General features: G+C 40.1%; 1 protein-coding gene across 1 annotated transcript in view; it reads left to right on the top strand.

Moving 5' to 3' along the window:
• The window catches only part of LOC109035229 (uncharacterized), a 48,408-nt gene that overhangs the window by 15,007 nt on the left and 12,140 nt on the right, over positions 1 to 21,261 (top strand). Inside the window, 1 exon segment of the mRNA XM_072303201.1 lies at positions 18,736 to 18,953. Within this exon segment, the coding sequence (XP_072159302.1) occupies positions 18,776 to 18,953 (178 nt within the window). The 5' untranslated portion in view covers positions 18,736 to 18,775.

Below are 21,261 nucleotides of genomic sequence, written 5' to 3'. Positions count from 1 at the left end.
TAAAAAATATTCAATTTTCAAGATATTTTATTAGAGGCAGACTTTTTTGTAAAGCAGAGAAAATACTCGACGAAGTACTTTAGTTCGTAGTTTGTATAGCACCGTGAGAGATCTTACCCAATATCTAAAATCTACGTCAAAGTTACGAGCAAGGGACCATTGCTACAAATAAAAGATGTATTTTTGAGACAGTTCATGGACATAAATAAAAATTTTATACGAACGTCCGATGAAATTTTGGATAAAACTCTGGAAAATAACTAAAGAAATATTCAATTTTCAAGAAAAAAAGTATTTTATTAGAGGCAGACTTTTTTGTAAAGCAGAGAAAATACTCGACGAAGTACTTTAGTTCGTAGTTTGTATAGCACCCCGTGAGAGATCTTACCCAATATCTAAAATCTACGTCAGAAGTTACGAGCAAGGGACCATTGCTACAAATAAAAGATGTATTTTTGAGACAGTTCATGGACATAAATAAAAATTTTATACGAACGTCCGATGAAATTTTGGATAAAACTCTGGAAAATAACTAAAAAAATATTCAATTTTCAAGAAAAAAAGTATTTTATTGGAGGCACACTGGAAAAAAAACACATTAGATCTAGAGCCCAGACTATTGAAAACATTGACAAGAAAAAGAACTCTTGATTCAATCAGATTTAAGCTTAAATCAAAAGGAAATCCGCTTAAATTAAGAGGCTTGGTTCTTGATTCAAGTTTAAATCTGATTGAATCAAGAGTATTTTTTCTTGTCGATGTTTTCAAGAGTCTGGACTCTAGATCCAATGTGTTTTTTTTTTCCAGTGCAGACTTTTTTAAAGCAGAGAAAACACGCGAAAAAGTCCTTTAGTTCGTAGTTTGTACAGTGCCCCACGAGAGATCCCACCCGATATCTAAAATCTACGTCAAAAGTTACGAGGCCTCATCTTTAAATTCGATGCAAGTTGGTTCGGACGTAATTGAAGGGGAACAATAAGCCCCGTAATTCCCGCAGTGACACAGCAGGTAGATGCTGAGCCAGCGTTTCCAATTAAGTGTCTGACAAATCGTCACTACTCAGACTGGAAGGCGCATCTCTCTCCTACACGAGCCTCGAAAAGCGTGGAATTATACGGATAGCAGGGCTCACCTCCAAATCGAGATACGCTCTCACTTCAGAAGAGCGATGTAATTAGCTTCGACACAAAACATTTAAGGTAATCTTGTGCATCTTCTTACTACCGTTCATTGTCCAACAAAGACGAACCGAGGATTCGGCATTGTTGTCTAATCGTGCTTAAAAAATCACCGGTTTCCCGATTCAATAACCGAGCGGCTTTCGAGGAAATCCGATTTTCTCGGTATAATCGGAAATATCAGTCCGCACTTCCTCAGCGAGGTCTTCTCCACGCGCACCCGTAAAGTCCATAACGAGAACCGGTTACACGCAAGCAAGCGTACCCAATTAGATGTTCCTGATAAATAACCCTCGATTTTTCTTTTTATCCATTTTATATCGTGCATGACCTAATTTGTTCCCTGGGCATCTAATTGCATTAAGACCAGAGTTGCCTTTACGGATGCGTAAGCGGACGCCTGCAGCTGCGATCAGACTCCTTTAATTATTGCGTAATCGCCACCCCTTTTCAGACCTTTAAAAATTAAAAGGTTAATATTCTGAATAGACAAAAAGTGATGAGCATTTTCTTTAATTTTTTTTTTAAAAAAAAATAGGTCAAAATTAAGCACCAAACCAATTATTACATTTATAATGCCAAAGTAGTTTTATTCATGTGAATTTAAGTTTGTAGGGTCCATACTAAAAACAGTGATTTTCTTGAACATGGCTGCCATTATTAAGAGAGAGTTCAAGTGGCATTTTTTGCTAGCTACTTTCGTACTTTATCCAAGCCATGTAGCATTGTAGCTGTTTTCAAAAGCATTCTATTGCGTTTCAATCTTCGTCTACATCGATAGATTATCATTTTTACTAAGGATTTCATACACGCATGTTCCCAATCCCAAGCTGATTATGATGATTTGACAGCTTAAAACATTTAATTTTAACTTAATGTTATTATATAACAGCTTAAACATTTATAATTAACATTTATTAAGATCTACAATTTTTTTTTCTTAAAAAAAAAAAATAAAACCATACAACTCTCTCCATATTCCAACCCCTCTGCTCTGACCGTGTTTTCGACGCTTTAGTGTCAGAGGATGAACAGAACACCTGGGAAACACTTGAGCTAACAACGAGTCAAAACCATTTGGGAATTTGATTACAACGCTGCCATGGTTCCTCTGAGTCGCTAAATACTAGTAGAGAATGAAACAAGGAAATTTCAATTTTATTTATGCTTTCGTAATTTTGTCAACAATGACTGGAGATCTGCGTCAAGAGGTAACAAATTATTATCACCGGCATTGTTCTAGGATTATCATTACACCATTGACTTTTTTGCTTTCAAAATATTGTCAGGTGCATTGTAGCCAAGTCAAGTTGGCCGTGTTATGAAACTTATCATAGCCTCCGTTTTGCATGGAAACGCAAAATGACAGCCCGCGATCGCTTTTGTCATCTTGTTACTCAACATCCCTCACCCATGATAATAAATAATTCGTCTATATTTTCGAACTTTTGAGATGAGGATAACAAATTCCTTAATCGAATGTATAATGAAACTTTAAAACAATAAAAAATCACACAATAAAGCAGCGGGTAGGTTTAAAATCATCGCATCGAGTCACTCGAATCTCCCGCGCAGTTCATAATACTGCGTTGCTACGGAAAAATGCCGTATGAGCCTTCAGGCGTTGCCAAATTTTCTTTGATAAAACACGAATTTCCTGGTAAACCTATGAATATTTTCCTTCCAATTTTTCAGATTATTTTCTTCGCAATCTCATCTAAAGTCCCTGAAAATTTCAAGGAAAAATATGAAAAACTTTTCGCAAAAATGAACATTTAATTGGAGGAAATTTGGCAACTCTCGAATGTTCATACGGCTTTCGTCCTTAGCACGGCAGAACACGCGTACCCAATTTCGCCCAAAATGGAGCGAGGTAAATGAGTATTTTGCGAGTGGACAACTATTCGAGCGCCTAGGTATTTTTGTTGCCTATGCGCAATATTGAAGGCGAGCCGCAAAAAAATGGCGATGATGTATGTCAAAAGGTTCACGTATTGCCTAATGGTTCTATCAAATTTTACAAACAAGGGAGCCCTTCCCTCAGAATTCTCCCTCTGAATCCCCTTCTAGCTTTACTCTGTCATTTAGACCCCTCCTCTCAAAACGCTTAATGAATCCCGCGCTCGGTGAAAAAATTCGAATAAGACACGATTTAATTTGCCAACTTTTCTACTTTTTGGTCGTGCTTTTGCCGATTAAATCAATCAGATATTCGTTCTGTTGGGCCGAGATGGAAATTGTCGTATTTATACTGAAAAGAACTACATGCACAGGGTTTGCGTGCATTATAGCTCCTTTTAGCATCAATAAGTCCAAATAGTTGTGGCAGAATGGTCATGCGTCTTGGGCAGCAACGCCGGAGAGAATGAAAGACCTTGCTCCACTGGCGGATATCAGCGTTACAAATCGCTGAATATTCCGAGCACACTTAGGATTTATTCATGAACTGGTTGTAAAATGTGCCATCAGCCGACTATTTTGGTTGTGGTCAGTTACTGGTTCTCTTCGTTCCTTAAATTCTTGTTCGAGTATTAGCCAATTCATCGAAGATGTTTTTTGACATATTGAGCGGTTAATCCCTAACTGAAGCGTCGTCCCTCTGACAAAAGGACTTATCTCTGTTTTTGCATGAGCCCCAGAAAGCATAGGTTTATATGTAAAACAGGGCTCATGAAAAATTGAGATACGCCCTTACGTTCAAAGAGCGATAAAATGTCGTAAACCTTAAGCACGAACAATATGAGAGTGCGAAATCAGTCATTTTGGTGAGCATTGGACATTGACTGAGATAACGAGGAATTTCAACCGCCACCACAAATAAAACACTCCAGTTTAAAATTGAATGTTTCCATCGGTTTTTCTGGGGAAAAAATGGTTTGATATCACTGCTAATAATCTGTAACGGTGAACTTATTTGTTAAAATTATTATAATCTTTGAAGTTTCAACAATCAAGAAAATCTTAAGACAAAACGGTTGATCATTCCACCCTTATCAGAACTCTAGTGACTAATCGCCTAAAGGTTTTCTTAATATTTTACCCAGTTCATTGCACCGCGGACAAAGAATAGTACTTTCATCAGCCCCAAGTTGCATTTCTCGACGGAAAAATCGCGAAATTTTGGAATTAAGTTGGGATGTTTTTATGATTTGTTGGGATAAAATCGCTGAGATCATCAACATTCGAGTGATTACCCTCGATTTGTCGCAATTTTATCTCTTTAAAATCGCGTTCGATAAATTGGAAATTTGTTCTCAATTTGTCACGATTTTTTTTCATAAAATCGTTTTAAAAATTTAACGCAAAGAAACCGCAATTTATCGCAATTTTTATCTGATAATATTGGAATAAATCGACGTCCATAAAATGGCGATAGGTACATTTTCCGATCAAATCGCAGCTTATCGCGATCACTACTACTTGGAGGTGAGTTGCATGCCCAATTGGCTCAAACAATTCAATTTTTTGCAGGAATATGCCTCTGAATTTCTATCCAAAATGATGCTGAATTTGTGTGTAATCAGAAGAATATTCAATTGCATTTTCAGTCCAAAACGCTCTATATTTTCGCGTTAAAAATATATCTCTTACGTGAAAATACAGCATCGTTGATAATTACTTACATTCTCTCGTTGGAGAAAGAACGAGATGATATGACGATGCTTTAAAACTGAATACAGTCAAAAATCCTGGATTATAAAGTACAAGTAAATGGTAAGGTGACTTACAAGTTCACTTAATTTCTTATTTTAAAAGTTGCGAAGAATTTCAAACATTCGTCTTCAGTGGTTTTTTTTTAAAATAAAAAACAGCATCTTCACTCACTTAGCTCTCCGAATATATGCCAAGGTCAGGAGTATCTCAAATACGTGTTACTCACACGGGCTCGGCTTGAAAGCAATTACTACAACAAACAAGCAAACACGGAATAGCGTTACATTTGGAGGTAGATACTTAATACTTTCACGGAGGGGGCCGAAAGGGTGGAAATTTCCTATATTTCATTCTTGTCCGAAGTTGGATCCAACAAAAATAATTTTCGTAGTGTTGACAAATGAGCACAGCTGGTATACCTGTGTTTTGAAAACCAATAGGTATTATTGGTTTTCAGAAATGAAAGAGAAGAAAATCCAAACAATATACAAATAAATGGACCGCGTTTACTAGAAAGGAGCCAGTCCACATCAACTATTGCAAATTAAATTGGTCAATTTAATTTTTTATATGAAAACGGTCGTTCGGATTTTTGTGCGAATTTCTGTGAAATGTCTGCATAGCACGAAGCAAATTTCATAAAATTTTTGAAGGCCATTTAATTTTGGCCATTTTAGTTTTCAACGTGGCCCCTAAAAATTTCCCCACCCCTCAAAAAAGTCTTAATTTTTCTGTTTGGTGATTTTTTGAAATTTCGACGCACGGTACCGGATCCTAACTTTTTACTAAATGCGCCGTGATACATGGGCAAAAAGTCAATTTGGCCCCTGAAAAATCTTCAATGGCCCCTGAAAATCGAGCTTGATGGGCCTCATGGCTCCTAAAACTCGAAGGATAGTTCCGAACACTGGTTCAGAGACAACATATGTGCTGTTGGTTTCCATATGCACACAAGTATCTTCAAAAATGAGCCAGAAACTGTAGATCCGAATTGCATTATGTAGTCCAATTAATCTCACATGTCTTAACTCTCGGCTCGAAGGGACTTCAGGCCTCCCCGCTTATCTCTACAAAGGGCAGTTCCGGCGTAAACGAGACCCGACTCAATCCCTAGACCGATCCGCACTGCCTTTCACTCGGGGTCCGAATCGCTTTCATTTTTTTTCCGAGTTAAGTGGCTGTCATACTCTTACTCAGGGCAACGACTTTGCCGTAGACGGTAAGTTCGCTAGGGCCGGGGGGGGGGGGGGGGGGCGAGCGCGCCGCGCAGCCGCAGTTCCATGCGCGGATCCGGTAGCGTGCACTGCGCGGTCCAATTTCCCCGACGCACAGTGGATCGAGTCAATTAGAAAGGTCGGACATGTTTTTGACTAAAACTGCAAATTTTCACTAAGAGATTACTAACTAAGAGATGATTCACTAAGAGATGGGCACAATGGGCGAGATGGCCTCTCTTCTCCTGGGGATGATTGACGATATTATGCTGTTTTTATCGATTTGACGACTCCTTTATTTTAAGTGATTTTTAGATTTTTAATACTTATATATAGTTTCTTGTGCTCGTTACTTGATGGCCTAAAACAGGGCTATGCCCTAGTCATCAGACACGGTGTTTAGCATCAGGATTTTCCCGACTCTATCAGGATTTGAGGTCAATCAGGATTTAATCCCGATTTCATCAGGATTGGAGGAAAAATCGATCGTAAAGTCAGGATTTGAGAAAAGTCGGCCTTCCGATCGGAATTTCTTATCAAGCTATTTTTGTGAAGTTACATTACACTAATTTTTCTCCGCAAAAAGTCAAGTTTGATCAGGATTTGGAAAAATATTGAAATCAGGATTTAGCAGTCAAAAATCAGGAAAAATCAGGATTTCATCGGGATTTCAAAAAATGAATAAAAACTAGACACCCAGTTAGAAGAAGAAGAAGACTGCAAATTTTGATGTTTATTTCGTTACATTTCAAACATCAAGGGGTGCTTCTAGAGGAAAATTTTACCAGACAACCAATGAAACCACTTTAAGAACCTCAAAGTTTTGTATAAACGGAGTTATAAGCGTTTGAAGTTTCCAAATTTGGTCCGATCTTCCTTTGACTCGACCCAATGTGCTACGACGCGTGCGCGGTTCTTATTAACCGTAACTTTCATGAACCGCGGCTCCGGACTGCGCAGCGTCGCGGAATCGGAGCTTCCAACTCTGCCGGTTTACGGTAGAAAGCCGTAAGTGCAATCTCGGATGAGCCGCGAGGCACGTAAGAGCGTGTGCTAACCACGGCTCGCACTTACGGCTTCCTTCCGTAAATCGGCGGAACTTTACGGCGGTCAGTGGCCGGTAGCCTCATCCGAGATTCGGTGCGAGTATGATCGAGATCGTCGTGAAAAGAACTCTCCATCCGCGAGCGTTAAATAGGGTCGTATTCATATGAGACAAATAGAGAAACTTTATTTTCCTCCTATCGGAGGGTACACTGAACAAAAGTTCTCGGCGTTTTTACCACGGTCCGTTGGTACCTTTACCACCTCACTTCTTTTTACCAATTATTGGTAAGTTTACCAAGACAGACTGGTAAGCTTACCAAAAAACCGGTGTTTTTACTGTTTTTTCAGGTAAGAATACCACTTTTATTGGTAATCAATTCCCGGTAACTTTGCCATTTTATCTCGGTAATTCTACCACAGTCGATAAAAAATATTGGCGTTTTTACCAAGGTCCAGGAAAATTATCGAGAAAGTTCAATATATTTACCGAGATTTCTCGGTTAAATTACCGATTCCATAAATGGTAATTTTACCAAGAAAAAACTGGGATCAAATAGAACCCTGAACTCTTGGTAATTTCATCCTTTTCTTAGTAAATACACCGCGATTTTTTTTTCAGTGATGGATTCGATCGACATGAATCGATCGCAAAATAATAACATGAGTCGATCGACGTGAACCGACCGACATACCCGTGGATCGATCGAGAAACCCGTGAATCGTTCGAAAAACCCGTGAATCCATCGATAAGCCTAAGAAGCGATCGACATACCCGTGAGGCGATGGACAACTCCGTGAGTCGATTAACACGTCCGTGAATCGATCGACAAACTTGTGAATCGTCCGACGATCATTTGAATCGTTCGACAAATCTGTGAATCGGTCGACAACTCCGTGAATCGATCAGCAAACTCGTGAGGCGATTGACAACTCCATGAAGCGATCGAAAAATCCGTGAGTTACTTAACAACTCCGCGAATCGACGAACCTGTGAATCGTCCGGCAAACATTTGAATCGTTAGACGAATCCGTGGATCGATTGATAACTCCGTATATCGATCAACGCACTCGTAAGGCGATTGACAATTCCGTGAATCGATCGAAAAATACGTAAATCGATCAAAGGACCCGGGAATCGATCGAATTTCGTCGATCTATTAAAAATTTTATTTTTCGATCGATTAATGTCAATCGCATACAGTCCCCCTGCACCCCTTGTCGGCCCCCGCCCCCCGCGTGATACAGTGGTCGTAGCGCCGAGCTCAGGAGGTCCCGAGTTCGATTCCCACCCAGGTGACCCGTATTTGATAATCTCTAACTACCGTCTTTTTGGGCTGTTCGTACAGAAGCAACCAGGGCCGGATTAAGGGGGTGGCCACATGGGCCGTGGCCCATGGCGGCAAAAGGGGGCGGCAAATTTTGCAATTTTTTTGCATGTAGGTATGAAAAAAATCGGATTCAGAAAAACAAAATTATCAAATCTCTCTTTCCTGAGAGTATAGTAATTTCTAATTTTGTCGTTTTTCGGTGATACAAGAGACAGCATCTTTAATTAGTCGAGTTAAGAGAAGAACTAAACACGCAATTTGGCCTGGAGCTCAGCGCAGAGAGGAATAATGACGAGGACTTGAGATGAAAAGGACAAGCCCTCGGCACTGCGGTCGACATGTAACACATATTAGCGCCTACAAGACTAGACGAATACTTCACGCATTGCGCCAAACACAGTGCGGTCAGGAGCGGTTGGCGTAAAACGCATAGCGCCTACAAGACTGCAGGAATACTTCACGCATCGCGCCAAACACAGTGCGAACAGCGCGGCGCAGCGCGGAAGTTAAATTTATTATACAACATTTATGTTTATTTTTTCATATTTTTTTCGTTTATTTCTTATAAATGGAGAAGCGAAATTCCGTGAAATTTTGCTAGTAGTGTTGACAGGGCTTTCGCAAAAAATGTATTCAACACGAGTAGGTAAACGCGTCTTATGCACCCCTCCCCCTCCGGCACGTTCACTTGAGGGTTTTTATTGATGTTTCAAAACGAATGAGAAGGGGGCGGCAAAATACAGGCGGCCCATGGTCGGCAAGTAGGAAAATCCGGCCCTGGTAGCAACTAAAGCGGGGATAGGACTCTAACGGAAAAACACAGGATTACCGCTTGTAGGGTAAATCAAGTACTAAAGGGGAAGAACCTTTTAGCGATAGGTGGCAAATTTTACTTTAGAAGACTCAACTTTTTCTCAAGTATAATTAACAGGGAACAACAGTCATCATCCTTGTGTCGACTCTTGACCAATATGAATAGTGAACTTTGAGTGGCGTGTCGGACAAGTTTACCAAAATTAGACTTGTTTGCAGATCTGTTACGAATCCACCTAGTGCGTATAGGTCAATGAGTTAATGTTTGAGTCCCGAAAGTCTAAACGTTCATGATTACCAAGGTATCGATGAAGGGTCTCTCCGTGTCTCTGTATTTACGGTCGTCTCCGAGAAAGCTCCTTTCTCCAGGGCTCTGTATGGTTTATATTGTGCAGACTACGGAATGTTTTTGTCTAACGTAGGCTTAAATCCTAAAAACGAAATATAATGAGCTACAGTTACAAAACGTACAAAAAATTAAAGAAAAAGTCCACGATTTTGATGAGGTTTGAGGTAAATAGATCTGTGCTTTCAAAATTCCAAAATCTGCAATAATTATATTGTCACCTTCCGGCCAAAGTATCACAAGCCCCATGCAATGTTAAACCATTTCCGCCGCTATTTTATTTTCTTCAAGAGTAATTGTTCAACGAAACTGTCCGAAAACTTCATCGAGTAATTTTTGCGCTGCTGATAAAATTCAGTGAAATTTTTAAACACATTCAACCAACAATTTTTTCGTAAAAAAATAAAATGGCGGCGGAAAGTTTGAAACGTCGTATGGCGCTTGTAATACCTACTTTGGCTGGAAGGTGACGATATACGTGTTTTTGGGTATTTTCAAACTTTTCATTCTTGATCACGATTCTAATAGGAATTATAGTGTTCAAAATCAAACTTAACACTGATATCTAGCGCAAAAGCATTCTGATGTATACAAGAAAGAAAAAAAACCAGAGACCGAAGCAATTGAAATAACAACCCAGATTTAGAAAAATGCACAGGTTTGTTGGTTATGTAAAGTGACTGGGCATGAAAGTTGAGCGTCGTGTAATAATAAGTAATGCGATTAAAGTCCGCTACAGTTCATTGCTTAGTACAAACAGATATGAGATGGTAGTTTCGTTTCATGTGGTTTGCGCCGCAGCCGTCTCCACATCAAGATACTATCCTAGAAAGATGTTTGAATCGTTTTAGTCGCTTTGGAAATAGGTATCTAACGAAATAATCAAACACGGTGATCAACCTACGCTTTTAATGAAATTCATTAACGTGAAAGCTTGCGTTAATGCAAGGTAACTAGACTCATTAGGAATAATTAAGATACAGTTGATTGCAAAAACCAGATTGCAAGTTGATTGTCGGACAATATTAGTCCCTCGTCATTAGGATAACGTTGAGATAACGCGGTTATGCAATACAGCCGAATATTGACAGGAGATCGTGGTATAATATATCCTTGCAATATTCCTGTTAATAGTGTCGGATAATATTTTCAATGGATATTGATACAATATTGCCTGGCATTTAGTGTTGACAAAAAACAGGGTATGCAGTGATTGAAACACACAGGAAATTAGCATTCAGGCCGAAAAGAAAAGTATATGTACCGTTTGTTTGCTAAAATGAACCAGAAATATTTAAATAATATCCCCTGGCAATATTGCTTTCATGTCTCTGCTTTCATGTAGGTATTGTTGCATCGACGCTGCTACAACATTCCCTATCAATATTGCAAAGGCGAGGGGAACAATGAAAAAAACATGTGGTACTATACCTTTATCTAGGGTGAGTCAAGTGTACCTAACTTGCATTGACCCAAACCATCAAAAATTTTCCGTTATTTTCTAATCTGATGAAAAGGACAATTATTTGTATTATTTCCGAAAACTCAAGATAGTTGATTTTATGGTAATTTTCAGAAGATGATCAGGCAAATAAACGGAGCAAAAGGGAAATTCTTGGTTTTGACTCTTAAAATCATGACATTATACGATCAAAATGAATTTACTGGTGGTTTCACTTCATTCTGTGAATGATGGAAATTTTAGGAATAAATTATACACAATTTTGTTACTTGGCCACCACTCTCACCAGAAATTGACTTCTTGGTATTTTTACCGACTAACTCACTATCAGTGTAAGTACACTTAATAAAATATTAAATTACGCCTTCCTCTATGGAGGTCTCTTTCCTCCTTTTCCCTCATTTCCGAGAATGAACCGTAATATCAATAATTATTCCGGAATGCACACGGCAAAAAAGTTGTCCAACGCCACGCGGAATTAATTAACACATATTCCGAAGATAACAAGAATATGGAAGTCACTAATTTGGGACCGAGAACTCATATGGAGGCGAATTTTATCTCTGAGATATCCGTTAATAATCCATCAAAGATCGTGTAACTTCCACCGGTTTATTTGTGTAAGCTTTTTTTGCCCCGCGCCGCGTTCAAAGTCAATGGCTTTGTCGAAAGTGAGAGTGAAATTCCGGATCGCGTGCCAACGGACTAGTTTAGTGCCCTTTCCTTCCCGTAAGATTCGTCGTTGCCCAACGTTACGTGGTCCTTTTTTCGGAACGGGAAATGCAAGGCAGCTCTCAGACCAGCGCCTGGTTCGTACAATCGTTATCGAATCGATAGGTCGATGCGTCGATATATCCCTATCATAGCAATGACATTTATTTATCCATCGAAGTGATTCGATAATGACTCAATAGTCGATCAGTGGCGAGGCGTGAACGCTCGATTATCGATATTTCCTCCATTTGAAGCTGTGGTAGGGAATCGACTATTTTGTCATCCACAACATCCAGCGCCTGGATCGTACAATTGTTATCGAATCGATAGGTCGATATATCCCTATAACAGCAATACAACTTATTCATCCATCAAGGTAATTCGACAATGACTTAATGCTCGAATATTGGAGAGGCATGAATGATCGATTATCGATATTTCCTCCATTTGAAGCTATGGTAGAGAATCGATTATTCTGTCATCCACAACATCCAGCGCCTGGTTCGTACAATCGTTATCGAATCGATAGGTCGATAGATCGATATATCCTTATCACAGCAATAGAACTTATTCATCCATCAAAGTAATTCGATAATGACTCAATATTCGACCAGTGGCGAGGCGTGAATGATCGATTATCGATATTTCCTCTATTTAAAGCTGTGGTACAGAATCGATTATTCTGTTATCCACAGCAAAATCGCCGTAACTCCACTCATGCTTTTGTATTTTTTTACAGCTTGTGCTGTCCTATTACCAAAAAATTCAATGGCCATTAGGCCTTATTTTTTCGATGTGTCGATATATCCTTATCACAGCAATAGAACTTATTCATCCATCAAAGTAATTCGATAATGACTCAATATTCGACCAGTGGCGAGGCGTGAATGATCGATTATCGATATTTCCTCCACTTGAAGCGTGGTAGAGAATCGGTTATTCTGTCATCCACAGCAAAAACGCCGTAACTCCACTCATAATTTTGAATTTTTTTACAGCACGTGCTGTCCTATAACAAGACAATTCAATGGCCATAAGGCTTCATTTTTTCGATGTGTCGATATATCCTTATCACAGCAATAGAACTTATTCATCCATCAAAGTAATTCGATAATGACTCAATATTCGACCAGTGGCGAGGCGTGAATGATCGATTATCGATATTTCCTCCACTTGAAGCGTGGTAGAGAATCGGTTATTCTGTCATCCACAGCAAAAAACGCCGTAACTCCACTCATAATTTTGAATTTTTTTACAGCACGTGCTGTCCTATAACAAGACAATTCAATGGCCATAAGGCTTCATTTTTTCGATGTGTCGATATATCCTTATCACAGCAATAGAACTTATTCATCCATCAAAGTAATTCGATAATGACTCAATATTCGACCAGTGGCGAGGCGTGAATGATCGATTATCGATATTTCCTCCACTTGAAGCGTGGTAGAGAATCGGTTATTCTGTCATCCACAGCAAAAATGACGTAACTCCACTCATAATTTTGTATTTTTTTACAGCACGTGCTGTTCTATTACAAGAAAATGCAATGGCCATAAGGCTTCATTTTTGCATTTTTAGTTCCGAATTGCATGACGGAGGTATATCAAACAAATGGAGGATGAAGATTTTTTTAGAATTTTTGTAAAACAATATGTTGTTGGAAAGAAATCTAAAAATTGTTGAATGGAGGCAAGGCGTTTTTACTTTGGACGGCCGTATTGAGGTGTTTGCTGCGAACATCCTGTTTATCGATCCTTTTCCATAAGTTTAAATGACAGATCAATCGATAAATCGAAAAGCACGCCACTGCAATCGACCTGCTCCCGCTGCATCACGGATAGAGTCATCATGGGGAGCGGTTCGTCGACAGAGAAGCTGGCGATGGAGTCAAATTGATTTGAAAGGATGTTATTTTCGGAAAAGATCCGGAATTAGACACTGAATTCAGGTGTCGGTCGAGGTGCAGGCCAGAAATATCTCGGGATAGGCGAACGGGCAGTGGCGTAGCGTGCTTTGCGATTTATCGATTGATCTGCCATTGAAACCTATGAAAAAGGATCGATGAACAGAATGCTCGCAACGGACTCTTTAATAATCGATTCTTTAACACAGTTTCAAGTGGGGAAATATCGATAATCGAACATTCACGCCTCGCCATTGACAGAGAGAGAAAGAAAAGTTGCTCGACGTAAGGTAAACAGCATCGATCTTTTTTTCTGCATATTGGCTGATGCATCATCGAGAAGAGAGATTATCTTGAGCAAGCGAACGCATTGAAATACTCAAGCTCTGTAGCACTCTTGTAAGCTAATCACACATCTCGCGTTGTGCTAGAGTGTGTTTTCTTCATAGCACAAGACGGAATATTAGGAGAGGAAAAATTATAAAACTAGTGAAAAAAGTTGTAAATAGACCAAAGAGCTCATCTCATGTGGAATTTTTTCTAGAAAAATATGCAAACAAATTCGACTTAATCTTTCAATTTTTTCCCCGGAAAAGATAGAACATGCTTGGAATAAATGGCGATTTCTTTTATGTGAAATTAAACCCGCACAGCTCTTTCAAGCATGCGCGTAGAGTTATAACGTTTTCATCCAACAACAGGTCTGCGCCCATCAACGCAAATGGAGATACACAGTTTTTCGCGCTAAAAATCGGTTTTTCATTTAACAAGAACCGCCTAGATGCATGAAATAATACCCTAAACTGTTTCATGCATACAGGCTATCATTGTCAAATTTAATAGATACAAAATGCAGAATTACAAGGAATTGCTAATTTCACCTCGCATTCATGTCACTCGCGGCTTTTGGGCGCTATATAGACTCCGGTACCATATTTAACTCCTTGATTTTCAACAGTGCATTTTTGACATTGATTGTCGCATTAGGAATGAATTTCAGATTTTCATCATACACTTAGGGCCGGATTTACCTACTTGCCGCCCCTTCTCATTCGTTTTGAAACATGAATAAAATCCATCAAGTGAACGTGCAGCGAGGAGGGGTGCATCTAGAGTGCATAAGACACGTTTACTCGTGTTGGACACATTTTTGGCGAAGCCCTGTCAACATTCCTAGCAAAAGATCACAAAACTTTGCGCGAAAGTTTAGCTCTGTAAACCTATCTCTGTGTGGAAAAGGTTTTCCATTTATAAGAAATGAACGAAAAAATCATGAAAGAACAATCTGACCGCGCAATGCGTGAAGCATTCCTACAGTCTTGTAGGCGTTCTGCGTTTCACACCGACTGCTCCCGAAAACGCACTGTGTTTGACGCAATGCGTGAAGTATTCATGCAATCTTGTAGGCGCTAATATGTGTTACATGCCAACCGCCGCGTCGAGGACTTCTCCTTATCATCTCAAGTCCTCGTCAGCATTGCTCTCTGCGCCGCGCCGTTCCAGGCCAAATTGCGTGTTTGGCTCCTCTCTATACTCGACTAATTAAAGGTGCTGTCTCTTTTATCACCGAAAGGCGACAAAATTAGAAATTTCTACACTCCCAGGAAGTGGAGATTTCGTCGCCTTTTGTAATTTTCCCCCCTGAATCCGATATTTTTTTATACCTACATTTAAAAAATTGCAAAATTTACCGCCCCCTAAATTTGCCGCTATGGGCCGCGGCCCATCAATGTCAACAATCAGGCAGCAGTATTCTGTAATTATTTAAGGAGGGTTAAGGGATGCTTGGTTTCAAATCTGTTAGAAGCGCTTCTCGTGCTTTTTAAACCAGTTGATTTAGAAAACTTTTTATTGATTAGAAAACTTTGCTTCTTTAAAAGAAGTTTGCAACGAACCCATTTCCACCAATAGGATCCCTGTATATCTCTTTGGTCCTCTTTGACCATAGCTCTGTCTATCAATGTCAACAATCGGCCCGCCGGGCACATTTTGTCCGACTCCATAACAAAAGTCGAATGGAGCACGTATCCTATCACTTTATTTCCCTTCATCAATTCCGACTCTTATCCCTCTATCACTAAATTCCCTACCTCTTTTGTCCATTGAAACCAACCACTTCCACCAAAAGGATCTCTGTATATCTCTTTTGTCTTCTTTGTCTATAGCTTTGTCTATCAATCAGTGTTCGAGACTCACTTTTGAGTTTTAGGAGCCATCTGGCGCATTAAGCCCGATTTTTAGGCGCCATTGAAGATTTTTTAGGGGCCAAATTGACTTTTTGCCTATATGTTATGGCGCATTTAGTGATTAGTTAGACGCACGATAATTTCGTAACAGAACTAGTGAGTAGCTGTAACTTGTGGAAGACAAAAGCACTAAGAATGAAATCGTGAGGAATAGAAAAAGTAAGCTTTCACTCGTAGTGCTGAAAATTCTGAGTTTTTTCAATTCAAATAGATATGTTTTTCTTTCTTCATGTGACTTCCTGTGAAAATCCAGATTTTTGGGGGGCAATTTTTAGGGGCCACGTTGGCGCAGAGCCTTCATTTTTTAGGCGCCATGGCCGAATTTTTAGGCGCATTTGGCGTGTTGCCGCCTGTGAGTTTCGAACACTGCTATCAATGTCAACAATCGGCCCGCTGGGAACATTTTGTCCGACTCCACAACAAAAGTCGAATGGACCACGTATCCTATGACTTTGTTTCCCTTTTCGCGGTAGCCTTGCCACGGCCGTATTACTTGGGTTCGGCGAGGTGTTTGCTCCAGGTCAGTGCTTATAACGGTTACTCGGCAAGCTCCAGTACCGCGGAGGCGCTGCTGTAGACGTGGATGGAGCGCGGAACGGGCCGAGCTTGGGGTACGAACCGCGGAGTAGTGTTCGCGCAAGCACAGCTAACGAATACCCGATAATTAGCCGCCTTGGCTTACGCTCCACTTACCGCACTTTTCCGGCCACCACCTGCGGCCGCTCCGAATTAGGGACAGAGCAAACGAATCGCGGGGATTGTAATAATCTACCGTGCTGAGGAAAAACGCCGTATGGACATTCGAGAGTTGCCAAGTTTCCTCCGATTAAATGTTCATTTTTGAGGAGAGTTGGTAATGTTTTCTTTTGATAGTTTCAGATGACATCGACCTAATGGAGATGTTGCATGTGTGAGGAATTTGCGATTTGACCGTTGGTTCTTATGTAAAGTTTGCGAGAAATAAGATGGTGCCACTGGTTTTCTCTGAAATCAACTCCCAAGCTCAAAAAAGGCTCTCAAGATGAGGCCAAAATGGAGGGGATATCCCACGTTACCCTGAGAGTCCACGTCTACATCAAGACAAACTCTCCATGCAAAGATAGGGAGCAAATACATTGACAGGGCTGCCACTTTATTTGGGGACTCCAAAACTGAAAACATGGCAACCCCTGCTAATGGATTTGGTCCCTATCTTTGCATGGAGAGTTTGTCTTGATGTAGAGGTGAACTCTCAGGGTAGAGTGGGATATCCCCTCCATTTTGGCCTCAACTTGAGAGCTTTTTTTAAGCCTGGGAGTTGATTTCAGAAAAAACCAGTAGCACCGTCGTGTTTCTTGCGAACTTTTACATAAGAATCAACAGTCAAATCGCAAATTCCTCACACATGCAACATCTCCATTACGAGGAAAATTCTCTGGAAATTCGAACGGGAGATATTCACAAGTTTTCCTGAAATTTCATATTTGATAAAAGAAAATTTGGCAACTGACGAAGGTTCATACGACGTTTTTCCTTATCACGGCAGCAATGGCCCGAGGCTTTACTCGCGAACGCGTTTCTACGTCGCTCAAGCTCGATTGACGTTCTTATTTTGGTCATGCATATACTGCCGTACTAAGGAAGAACGCCGTATGAACATTCGAGACTTGTCAAATTTCCTTCGATAAAACGTTTATTTATGAGGAACGTTATGGATTTTTTCCCTCGACTTTTTCAGGAACTTCAGGTGAAATTGCGAACAAAATTACCTGAAAAATGGAAAGGAAAATATTCATATGTCTACCAGGAAATCCGCGATTTATCAGAGAAAATTTGGCGACGCCTGATGGTTCATACGACGTTTTTCCTTAGCACGGCAATATAGCACCGTAGAGTCGTATTCATAGTCCGATGGCCAAAATGTGAAGCCACGTATCTCCGTTTGAGACGTCCTAGACTTACTCTGCCGTGCTGAGGTAAAACGCCGTATGAGACCTCAGACGCTGTCAAATTTCCTTCGATAAAACGCAAATTTTTTAGTGAACTAATTACTATTTTTCTTCCAATTTTCCAGATAATTTTTTTCGCAATTCCATCTATAGTTCCTGAAAAGTTCAAGGAAAAATATTCAAAACTTTCCTCGACGATTAACATTCTATATCGAACACGGAGAAAAAAACCTCGTGCGTGGGACCCGAAGTTTAGGTCATATGGATCTCTGAAGTTTTCGGATTGAGCATCTGAACACTTTAGCTCTAGCTGTCGAGGTTCGGATCACACATCTGAAACTTCAGTTCTTACATCTGAAGCACTTCAGTTGTGAGATTCGAAGTTTTTCGGATGTGAAAACCGAAGTACTTCAGACGTAAGAACTGAAGTTTCAGATGTGTGATCCAAACCTCAGCAGTTGGATCTTAAGTGTTCGGATGCTCAATCCGAAAACTTCAGAGATCCATATGGCCTAAACTTCGGGTCCCACGCACGAAGTTCTTTTCTCCGTGAGGGAAATTTGGCAACTCTCTAATGTGTGTAACTCTGTGTGTGTATAACTTTGGTAACTCTCTCTAAAATGTGCATACGGCGTTTTTTTTTTTAGCGCATGGCAGTAAGTAAAGTCATTCTGTATTTTTGCCTCGGAAACCCAGTCAACTTAAGCATGGCCCTGTAGTTAACACAAAAAAGTCAGCTACTTCTTCTTAACGTGCACTCTTTCCTCCTATGCAGTCGGCCACAACTTATTTTTCTCCGTGCTCCTCAGCATTCAGCCATCTCGTGGACAGTATTTTCTTTAAATCCTCGTATGTCAACAGGACTCGGGTGTTTACCTTCCACTTTGTCTATCCTGTTCCAGAAGAGGAGACGTGACACGGATTTTGCCGGCCGCGGACGAGATGCGGCTGTTCAAGCGTCGCTGCTCGGACCCCAGCCCGCAACTGGTGAGTCTGGCACCGCTCACCGTCGAAGATGACTTCGAGGACCCCAAACTCAAGTCTCGCTCGGGACACTCCTCCCCCGCAAGGGCTCCAGCAACCCCTCTCACCGGGATTCCACCCCCCGTGCCGTCAGCTGGTAAGTTCACCCGTCCTTCAGTACGTAAAGATCTGCAGAGGGTCAGTTACGCCAGTCACAGAATCGCGTGATGGTTTATAACGACGGTGTAAGTCGGCAATCACACACTGAAAAAAAAATCTCGGTGTATTTACTAAGAAAAGGGTAAAATTACCAAGAATTCAGGGTTCTATTTGATCCCAGTTTTTTCTCGGTAAAATTACCATTTACGGAATTGGTAATTTTAACGAGAAATCTCGGTGGAATTATTGAACTTTCTCGGTAATTTTACTGGACCTTGGTAAAAACGCAAATATTTTTTATCGATTGTGGTAGAATTACCGAGATAAAATGGCGAAGTTTCCGGGAATTGCTTACCAATTAAAGTGGTATTCTTACCTGAAAAAAACGGTAAAAATACCGGTTTTTAGGTAGGTTTACCCAGTAGTACCTAGTAGTCTGTCTTGGTAAAATTACCAATAATTGGTAAAAAAAGTGAGATGGTAAAGGTACCAACGGACCTTGGTAAAAACGATAAGAATTTTTTTTCAGTGCACCGGTCCTTCAGTACGTAAAGATCTGCCACGGAGAAAAAAACTTCGTGCGTGGGACCCGAAGTTTAGGTCATTTGGATCTCTGAAGTTTTCGGATTCAGCATCCGAACACTTAAGATACAACTGCTGAGGTTTTGATCACACATCTGAAACTTCAGTTCTTATATCTGAAGTGCATCAGTTTTCACACCCGAAAAACTTCGGTTTTCACATCCGAAAAACTTCGGTTCTCACATCTGAAGTACTTCAGATGTAAGAACTGAAGTTTCAGATGTGTGATCCGAACCTCGACAGCTAGAGCTAAAGTGCTCAGATGCTCAATCCGAAAACTTCAGAGATCCATATGACCTAAACTTCGGGTCCCACGCACGAAGTTTTTTTTCTCCGTGTGCAGAAGGTCAGTAACGCCAGTCACAGAATCGCGTTTTGATGGTTTATAAGCTTATGAGGCATGAGATGGACCACATTTTGAGATAAGGAACCACGATTTCTGGCTCATTTTAGAAACAACATATATATGCCTTTAGGTTCCCTATGCAGATAGGTGCTTTTATGGAAGAGCCAAAGATAGTAGTTCCTTATTGCAAAATGTAATCTAGGTGTCGCCCATCGAAAAATACTGCGCATAACGTCGTATTCACCGCGGTAGCATATATCATGATTTCTTCCATTTTTGATTCATTAGGCAGATACGCACATTTTTTCATTTTCCGTGCGAAGAAACGTAACTCCATTCAAAAGGTTGCAACCTAACTCAAACAATTTGATTTTTTACAAGAACTTAGCTGTGTAACTTTTGTCCTAAATTTCTTCGATTTTTGTATGAGATTAGAGGAAAAATCAGTAGGATTTTCGGCAAGAAACACCCAAGATGCCCAATCTTCATAAAAATTCAATATGGCGACATTAAATGTTGTTACGTTCTTTTGTAAGAAGAGCGACGATTTGAATTGGTTACTGCATTTAAAAAACGGATGAACCCAAGTTGAAAGAAACCATGGTATACACTACCGTGGAGGATGACCAGTAACATTCTTTTTTAGCCAAGTATGCAGAAATATGAAGACCCGTTGAGACACGCTGAACATTGTTAACAATAGAAGTCTTGGCTCGTGAGTTTTTGGACTTCCTATCTTTTCCTATGACTCAATGTACTTGGCTGTGCGTCCATAACAAAATAATAGTCTTTAAATCAGGAGAGGAATAAGGTAACGAATGAGGTTTCAACCAAGATCCAAGTATCAGTGATCGCGATAAGTTGCAATTTGATCGGAGAATGTATCGCGATTTTATCGACGTCGATTTATTGCAATATTATGGGATGAAAAATTGCAATTTCGTGGCATTAAGTTGCAATAAAATCACGATTTCATCGACGGCGATCGATCGCACTATTATCGAGTAAAAAATCATGATAAACTGAAATAGAATTTCGAATTGACTGAACGCGATTTTATAGAGATAAAAGCGCGACAAGATGGAGTATAATCGCTCAGTCATTGATGATCCTAGCGATTTTATCGCAAATAAATCGTCACTTAATTTCAAAATATCGCGATTTTTCCGCTGAAAAATGCTACTTTGGGGAACATTAAGAGAACAGATTCGATCATGTGAACCGAATGCCTAGGATCCATTCATCCCAAATATTCGATTCATCAAACTGAAACTTAGGTTCGTATGACCGAACGTTTCGCATGAAGGACCAAACTTAGTTCGTTAGTTCACTTTACCGCACAAGTTCGGTTCGACAAACCGAAAATTCAATTTGACGA

Source organism: Bemisia tabaci, chromosome 8, assembly GCF_918797505.1.
Source record: "Bemisia tabaci chromosome 8, PGI_BMITA_v3".
In the NCBI taxonomy this organism is placed as follows: Eukaryota; Metazoa; Arthropoda; class Insecta; order Hemiptera; family Aleyrodidae; genus Bemisia; species Bemisia tabaci.
This window is presented reverse-complemented; position numbering and strand designations above follow the sequence as displayed.